This window comes from Lipotes vexillifer, unplaced genomic scaffold (genome assembly GCF_000442215.2).
Source record: "Lipotes vexillifer unplaced genomic scaffold, Lipotes_vexillifer_v1.1 scaffold542, whole genome shotgun sequence".
In the NCBI taxonomy this organism is placed as follows: Eukaryota; Metazoa; Chordata; class Mammalia; order Artiodactyla; family Lipotidae; genus Lipotes; species Lipotes vexillifer.
This window is the reverse complement of record NW_006773166.1, coordinates 1185513-1195061: the sequence shown is the minus strand read 5'-3', so window position 1 is coordinate 1195061 and position 9549 is coordinate 1185513. Positions and strand designations below refer to the sequence as shown.

General features: G+C 42.8%; 1 protein-coding gene across 1 annotated transcript in view; it reads left to right on the top strand.

Moving 5' to 3' along the window:
- The window catches only part of NRXN3 (neurexin 3), a 782346-nt gene that overhangs the window by 51592 nt on the left and 721205 nt on the right, over nt 1-9549 (top strand). The window contains exons 3-4 of the mRNA XM_007448147.1: nt 5184-5213; nt 7969-7980. Coding sequence (XP_007448209.1) covers nt 5184-5213; nt 7969-7980 — 42 coding nt within the window. The remainder of the gene's footprint in view (nt 1-5183; nt 5214-7968; nt 7981-9549) is intronic.

Below are 9549 nucleotides of genomic sequence, written 5' to 3'. Positions count from 1 at the left end.
ACTATCAAAGTCTCTTCCGAGCTCACTTCCTGTTCCCTACCCTCCATTAGGTGAACTTTTATGGAGCTGGCTTTTGAATCTTCATTGAAGATCTATTCAAATTCGGAGCTGGTGGTGGGATTGTTTTGGAAAGATGTGGTCCCCTTTGCTTCCCTGAGCCCCCTGTTCCAGCCCATATCTTGTCTTTTAGCAGCCCTGAACATCAGGTTCAGATTAAATGCCAAACTGCAAACCCAGCCAGGTGCTAGTCCCAAGGCTGGCTGTGTGGTCTGGGGGGCTGCTGCTGACCCTCTGTTTCTGAAATTGACAAGAAGGGTGATCTTCATTCCCCTCCCCCCACCCCGCTTTCCTCATCAACCACACACGTAACACACAGCCAGCATAGATCGCTTTTCCTTCCTTGCTAATTATATCCTTCTCAGTTAAGATTTTTTTTGAGCATTATTTTTCTGTATCTATATTGGAAAGCCATATAGTTCCTTTTTCTTTTTGAATGTAAGATTTTACTTTAATGTTGAATATGCATGTAAAGAAAAGAACCTCCAGGATATCTTAATATCCCCCATCCCTCCCAGGTTAAGACTCAGTGCTCTGGCCCCTTTTACTTTGAGGATTCATTCACTTACATGGGCACAGACCCTCTCTTTCATGAAGTGGAGGTGATACACTTTCATATTTGTCCTGACTTTCTTGCAGACCTTAGTCCCATACTGTTAAATGCACCTTAGACATTTTGCTTGAGTGATTCTTCTGTTTCTTCAACTTATCATGCCTAAAACAGAACTCATTATCGCCCTCATTCCAAATCCATCTCCCAACTCCATCCCACCTTCCTATTTCTGACAATGCTTCACTCAGTCTCCCATCCGTTCTTCCCCCGAAGCGTCTCATCGGTCACCCAAAGCCTGTTGCATCCTCTTTTTCCCTTTTCCTTCCTGCTGCCACCATACTAATTTAGGCCCTCTGCCTATGACAGATCTTTCTGCCTCTCTTTTCCCTCTAATCCATCCTGTCCACACCATTGCCAAAGCAATCTTCCTCAACATCATTTTCCCTGGGTCATTCTCCTGCCCACAAGCCCTCAGTGTCTCCCATCAGCTGCAGGATCAAGTCCCTTTTCCTTAGCCTGGGAACTCAAGGCCTTCATACAACGGTTCCATACTTTGATCCTTAAGATCACCTTTCACTTCTTCCTCAGATGAACCGTTTGTATGTGTTCATTGTTATTCGTACAGCACGCATTACATACCTACCATGTGCCTGGCAGTGTCCTGGGTGTTCCAGAAAGTTGACATGAAAGTCCTTATAAATGCAATTGGTGGTCTTGGGAGGTAGTGGTGTTAACCTGGCACGTCCTCCGTCGCTGTTCATCCTAAACCGTCTTCCAAGGCATATTGTAAATCCCACTTTCCTCCAGAAACATCTGCTGCACACCCAGGGGCCCTCCTCACTGTCCTACCGTCCTTATTGTCTGAATTAATCATTTGACACTTACCAGTTACCCACCATTCATTCCTCATTCACTCACCAAATACATACGGAACACCTACCGTGTGTCAGGCACTATGCTTCGTGTTGCCTCACACATCGGTATATTTTTATAGCATAAATTAAAAAAACAATAACCCTTATATAGTCCTTACCATGTACAGGCACTGCTTTACATATATTCATTTATTTAATCCTCAAAACAACCTATGAATTTGGCATGATAATTTTCCAAATTTTACAGATGGGAAGTCAAGGCACCGAGATGTTTAGCAATTTTCCTAGGGTCACAAACTAGAAAGTAACAAAGGTGGGATTCAAATCTGGCTCTGAAGTCCTTGATCTTAACCCCTACCCTTCACTGTCAGGTACCACTATATATATATATATATATATATATTGGGCAGCACAGCCAAAAAAAAAACATATATATATATATATATATATATATATATATATATCATATGTATGTTTGTGTAAATATAAACACACACACACACACACACACACACACACCTTCCCAACTAGACTCTAAACTCTTCGAGGTTGACAACTATGTACCATACTTGTTTGCATCCCGCTACCTTATGCAGCCTTTACATATGGTAGGTACTTGAATCATTTGTTTGATTCTTGTTTCTTCCATTCACTTTTGGGGGGACCTGAGGTCTTTTTGCAGCAAGTAGGAGGGTTTTGGGGTGGAAGGGGAGAGAAACAGAATTTCAGAATAGACCTAGACCCTCTGGAATTCCTGGTTTCCAGTTCTTAACTCTGCAAGCTTAGGGGGTAGGTTTGTATAAGAGAAGATACTAATGTAAAAGCTCATGAAAGTGCAAAAATTCAAACTCAAACCATATTACATTTACACAGTTTCTCCCCTCTCTCGTGTTATTTCCTGTTATACTTGTTTATGTCTGTTTTGCTTTGTTGCCTACAAAACCGAAGTTTTGACACCAGGATCTCAGATTTGCATTCCTGTCCTGATATTTCTATTTAAGATTTTCTGTAAGTTGAAGAATATGTACATTTTATTTGAGTCACAATAGTGCAACTACATATGTGGCTTAATAAAACCTGACAAGTACATATTTAAATTTTAAAACACAGGTGGTGGATATTTGCATTTTAACAGGATTCTTCCTTCTACAAAAGTTTCCACTGCAGGGTTCCATTATATATCCAATTCCTCTTAGTGCATTTATCATGCAACTTAATTTACCAAAATTTGATTTATATGTCACTCTAAAGGGGTAGCTCTCAAGTTCTAGTGAGCACAAGAATCACTAGTGCGACTTATTTAAAATTCAGATCTTTCCCCAACTCCTCCCCAAGATTCTAATTCATTAGGACTTGGGTGGGGCCCAGGCTCTTCACTGTTGATAAGTATCCTCAGGCGGCTGACGCAGGTGGTCAGTGAATTGTGTTTTGGGAAACACAGCTTCAAAGAAACACAGGTAGTACATAAATGGGCCCAACTGTAGGGGCTTCTCCAGGGCTTTGAACACCCTCTGAATACCAAGTGTCCCGTTTCCTCTTCATTTGGCAAATTTTTGTTTACTCTTCTGCCTCTCTTGTACTCACACCTCCCAGCTGCCAAACATCTTTAATTGGAGGTATGAAAATGTTTGTCCTTTCATTTAAAAAATGAAAGGACGGTTATCTCAATAAAGCCCCCAGCTCTACTGAGATAACTGACATATAACATTGTGTAAGTTTGAAGTATATAATGTGTTGATTAGATACACTCTTATGAAACACCTTCATGTCATCACATAGTTACCATTTCCTTTTTATGGTGAAGACATTTAAGGTCTACTCTCTGAGCATTTACATTTCAAGTACACAATATATTACTATTGTCCTTTTATTTTTAACCTCCGTTTTGCTCTTAGGGATCTCTTTGGATCTTCCTTATTCTCATTTCTTAATGCTGACAGCCCTCCTATGAATTCACACACCTATTCTGTACCCGTTCCCCCTTCACCTACACCACCTGCCTTCCCCAGACCCTCCCTCTTAGTGTGCTTGATCTGGATGCTGAAGGCTGTGGCTTGGTCCAGAAATATCAGGCATTTTATGAATAGTTACTTCTGCGGAGGTTTCTCTTAGTCAAATCTAGTGCCTTTGTTCTTTCTTCTTCTTATCCCCTCCAAATACCCCTTAAATACCAAAACTTAATTTTTTAAATAAAACAAATTATGAGAATGACTTGCTTTGGCGTGATTCCCTTCCTCCATGAGTATTAATATCCTAGGCCTTGAGAGATGAATGCCAGAAATATACATTTAAAATATAATAATAGTTTAATGAAATTTGTTTAGAAAAAGTGACTGACATTTATGGCACATGTATCTATGTATTTAATATATCATTGATCTTTAACAAGTCAGTTTGCTTGACCCATATTTTGTCTTTGATTACTTCTCTAAATCTCTAGTTATCTCCAAAAACATTTACAGATTTCCATACTTTAGAGATTTTTCTCCTTTATTAATCTCCTATATCCCTGAATTTTGCTCTGGGTAAAGTTGAGATCACTCTGGGGTGATCTCCAAGTAACTCCGGTAGTAATAAAAGCAATGGAAGAGCAAATAGCCATCACGGTTGGCTACAGGTTGGAAATCTTTTCTTTTAATAGATGTATCAGGACTTATGCTTCCCTTGAAGTAATGAGCTCTTAAGAGCCTTGTTTGACTTCCACAAGAACATAGTGAGAGGTTCTGCTACTTGTTTATTGGGCCTCCGTGTACCTTCTTTAATCCATTCAGTGCTTGGCTAGGCCTCTGTGATCAAAGGTGAGGGACTTTCTAGGAAAAGTTGGCGGTGGAGCAGGGACAGAGGTAAGGGGTGTGGTTGTCACTGGGTGAAGGCAAGGATCATATGAAGATAGTTTCAGGTTGTCTAACTCTTGAACGCAGGAACTCATTGTTTAAAAAAATATTTATTTATTTATCATTTATCATTTATTTATTTATTTAGGCTGTGCTGGGTCTTAGTTGCAGCATACGGGATCTCTAGTTGCAGCATGGGAACTCTTAGTTGTGGCATGCATGCGGGATCTAGTTCCCCGGCCAGGGACTGAACCTGGGCCCCTTGCATTGGGAGCGTGGAGCCTTACCCACTGGACCACCGGGGAAGTCCCGCAGGAACTCATTTTGTATGTTCAGTGTGGTCCAATTTTTGTAGAAGCAACTACTGTATCTAGGGGGAAAGAAAAGTTGGATGGTAATCTCTGGATGTGGGATTACAGCTGATTTTTTTCTTTTTTCTTTTCTGAATTTTCCAAAGTTTCTACAGTGACCGTGTATTATTATTAAAAACAATTTAAAAGAAAGAAAGAAACCTACTTTGCCCAGCACCTGGAGTCTCTTTCCTAGGGGACCTAATCTTTAATAGATTTATCTCAGATCCTACCTATTGCATAGAAACAATGGTGAAAGGAAAGTTCTCATGATGTGGCCCAGAGGTTCAGCAAACAAAAGACTGACCTTGAACTGGAGGGCCCGGGACGTTCTGCCCTGCATTTCAGTGCTCGTTGCACGCTCCTCAGTATGTGTGGATGCCCCTGCCACTCCTTCCACTCAAGAATTAAGGGAAGATTGCCTGGCGTTTGGGATTCTAACTCTGCCTCCTCTCTTTTATCCTTCCCCTTCCCCCTCCACCCCCCGACTCCTCCCCTCTCTTCCCTCCTCAAGGCCTCTCCCACCTCATGATGAGCGAACAAGGTAGGTGCTCTGTGCTTGTGGTGCTGCAGCTGCCTGAATTGCTTGCCTTCGTGCCTCTGGCTGGTCGCTCAGAGCCTCATCATCCCTGGCAGGCCATTTGCTGCCTGTCTCTCCTGCCATGGGCCAGGCCGGCAGCAGGGCCATCCTGCGGTGGGGGGCACCTTTCCCAATGCATCGTGGCTTCCTGCCCCCATCACCCCCTTGGCTTCATTATGCACCATCATTTGTCATCCTGGCACTGGCTCTGCCGGGCTGCCTCCAAGAGGGAAGCATGAAACAAGCCATGACGGTGTCGATAATGGGGGTGAATGAAGCTAATTTCAGAGCAACAGAGCGGTTAACTTCTTCCCTAAGCCCCATGCTGGGGCCCCGGGTTGGGCGAGAGGAGCTGGGCTTCTCTGAATTTCACTCTGAGTAAAGGTTTGCTTATTGTCTTCCCCTCCATCCCACTGCCCATTGTAATGACCTTTAGCCCCAGAGCCCCGAATGGTCAAAGGGAACCCTTGGGGGTTTGACTGTTTTCAGTTTTGTGTAAAAGCAAAAACCACCGAAAGAACATGCTAATGTCCTCATGGCAGGATTCTAACTCATTATACACCCTGAAGAAAACTGCATATAAAGATCTGTAAATTCAGCATCTGCAACCTAAAATATTCAATTATGCAGGAAATGAACTGTGCAGGAAATTCAGCTCAGCTAAGCACAGGGTGGGCTGTGAATGAAGCCTTTTTCTCCTAAATAAAAATTTTCCATATTATCAGCCTAAATCAGGATTCAAGAACTGAGCCTACTTAAAATTGTCTTTTTCTTCACCGTTCAATTGCTGCTATTGTGTTTCTTCTGCGCTTTGGAATGATTGCCAGACGGGTCTACCTGCCATGCCCTGACACCAAAAGACTGTACTTTAATTTCTCTTGTCTTTTTCAAAATACACATGGGACTCAGTGCCTCTTTTTGGAGGACCAAAGAAAAGGGAAAGGAGAGGTATTTCCATGTTCTGCTGTTTTTTCTTGATCTTTTGAGTAGGGTGGGGCAGCACGGAAGGACACCCCCCCGACCCCCCACCCCACACACACACACATTTCCTTACACTGGATCCATCAGACAGTGTTGCCATAAAGGGGAGTATATGATCAGATCAAGGAACAACCCAGGTCTGAGGGAAGTTTGCTTATGGTGTCCAGGTAGCTGCGGAGGTGGGCAATTGAGGGCATCCTGACTTGATAAGGCAGGACAAAGAGGAAGCACACTTTACCAACAGAATTATGTCCTCCAGACCTGAGCCAAGATCCATGATGTGGACTCTGGACCTTTCAGTGAACACATGGTCTGGTATAGGAGCAGATGTCAAAGAACAGAGCTGGACGGAGGGGGTCAGGTGAGTTTTCCAGTGTTAGATGGCGCTCTGGAAGAGGTTGGGATGAAGTCTCTCTATTCTTGTAGGTGAGTGAGAGAAGTTATCCCCCTACAGCAGGTTACTATGAAGTGAATATGAGTAGGGCGTGCTCTTTATGTCGACTTAGTATCCAGGTAGTTTGAGAGGGTTATGCGTATCTCTACAGAGTGGCAAGACCCAGGCTCTATGAATTGCTGGAATTTGGTGGCCCGACCTTGATAACAAGTTCCACCAGAAAAAGCAGGCCCTCAGAGTCCTGATGACAAGATGCCCTTCTACATTCTCTCATCTTATGCTCTAGGAGTTCTAGCTTTTACAATGGCTTGGAAGTTTGAGTGTATCGTATGGCTGGTGTCATAGCATAGAGTCTAGGTAGATGAGATAGGCTGGTGGGGACTTCTTTAATCTTGATTCGGTTTATTTCAGACCCACTGATGAGCACTCAACATTGAAGTGTACATGAGTAGAGAATTCAGACATACTATGTACACATGCTCTGGGGGGGTGAGTCAGGAATCTTCTAGAAAAACAGTCTTTAGGCAATGAAATAATGACAGACACGGATATTGTGAATCCCTCTTTAGAGAGGTTTTCAAAAAAGGATGCAGAATTCTTCTGGGTGGTCAGTGTCACTAAGATTTGAAGGTGCAATTTGCTGTTTAATTGGTTTCAAGAAGGTCCTTTGACCCCATTCCTCCTCCTCTCATTCTTTTCCATTTCCCACCGCTTTGCCCTTGTGATGATTACCTAAAAAGCCAATACTCCTTGCCTTCTCCTTATTCCTTCAACATGAAAGAAAGAGCTTTCCGTCTGGTTCTTGCTGAATCTCCAGAATTTGTTTTTGATGCCCATAAATATGTGTGGAAATACTGATGTATGTTGTGTGTGTACCACCTATACATGTATGTCATACTCTTGATCCTCATGACTCATATTAATGTTGAGAAAATACAGGAGAACTTAGATTCTCTGAAACTTTCCCTAAACGATTTTACATTGGTTAATTGTGTGCAGTTTCACATACATGTGGCTATGCAGTGCTTTTGCATGCAGATTTGGTCATGTTTCTAAGGATGGGACTGAGAATAAGCTAATGGGAAAAAGCTTAAGCGTGAAGCTGATGGAAGCAGCCTTGCTGGTCACACTGTTTAAGCAAAACATTGTGCATTTGTTTTGTGCTGCCTTCTCAAGATCGTACTGCTGTTGCCATTACTATTGTGGGTTTTGTTATGTGCGTTACATTTCTTTGTGTGTCTGCAGTGTGCTGATGTTTTACTCTCCCTGCTCTCTCTCTCTCTCTTGCCGCCTCCATGGTGGACACCATGCTTCCTCTACATAACTGGACGTTCCTTTCTGTAGGTAGAAGTAAAGGTAGAGATCATTTTATTTTTATCATTATAACTATCAATCTGCCTTCTGAAATATTCATGTATACAAGGGGAATTGTTGATTCTGATGAATATAGTCCAGATTTTAACGGTGTTTTAAACAAAAACTAAAAGAAAATAAAAATAAAAAGCCAATGCTACCATTTTCCTTCAATGTACTTCATACTCGGTGGTTGGGGATCGTTCTGAGTTGGCCTTGCCTCCCTCTAAATCCAGGATGAGCCTTACCCATTATGGTCTACTGTTTCTAGCAGGAATGGGGGGTTCTGAATGTGGTTGTGCAGTGTTGGGAAGATATATTTTACTTAAATCAGGGTATTCTAAGATCCCCTCCGGTAACTGTATTGAAGGGACAGGAAAGATGTGAAATGAAGTGCCGATGTTTCATCACTTGGGAATAACTGAATTCAGGGAGGGAAGGATGACAGATGAGAAAGGGGAGAGGATTGGTGAATAGCTTGAAATTTTATTTAATGTGAAATTTGGGGGATATTTATTGCTCTCTTACCTTCTGTGTTACATATTCTGTATTTTGGGGAGTGGAAGTCTTCTGACTGGGGGTGATGAGCTGAGAATGGTGGGACTGGAGGTGTGGAAGAACATAGGAATGACAGTGCATTACATCATAAGGAAAAAGTGGAGAAAGAGACAACACTGGATTTTAACTTACCAAGTCCACCTTTTGCTGGGTAGCCTGGGAAAAGGAGAGGCGCTGAGCAGATGCACTTGCTCTGATGTTCCGACATGCCTTTCAGTGCTTCACACCTTTGGGTACCACAGCTCACTCATCCATCCCTAATCAAAGCTGTCAGCGACCTGAGCCTGGAGGACCTGCCTCACCAGCTCAAATTGGGTCAGCTGTTCAGGACTGAAGGGAGAGGTTAATTAATAAATTATAAACATGTATTTGCATTTGGTTCTCCCCTTTTCCTTCCTAACTCTCCAGTCCCTATCTCTGTGAAGCCATGTGCCTCTGTTCCTATTAACAGAAATAGGAAATGTGAATTCTGGCATGAAGATGTTGAAGAAAGATGGGGCTGGCAAGATATTGAAAATGTTGATTTGATGACTAGTCTGTGAACTGGCCATCTCTCATTTGAATTTCATGCCTTTCTTGATTTTTAAAAAGTTATGTATGGTTACCTTGAAATAGTTCAGTCCTGTCACTTTGGGGTTAATTGATCGCCTATTCCTTTTATGCTAATCACGGGGGCGGGGTTCATTCTCAGAAATCTGTCACAGGGAGCTCACCCTGTTATGAGCTTGATACCTTTAGAAAGGAGGTGGGAAAGGGGGACGAGGAAGAGCACTAACGATTGAAAGGGTACATCTGGCTGCCCCCTCCACTTCTCTACTTACTGTATTCAACCAGAGGCTTCTAGTGATCTCTTCATAGGCAAAGTCACCAGTCTTTGCCCAGGACACAACCTTTCTGAAGCATGTGGCACTGTGTCACTTGTCCCTTCTCCCACTGGCTTCTATGAGAACACATTACGGTCAGGCTCCCCTGCCCCCCACTCCAACCCCTGAACCTCTCTCCTTTTCTTTCCCT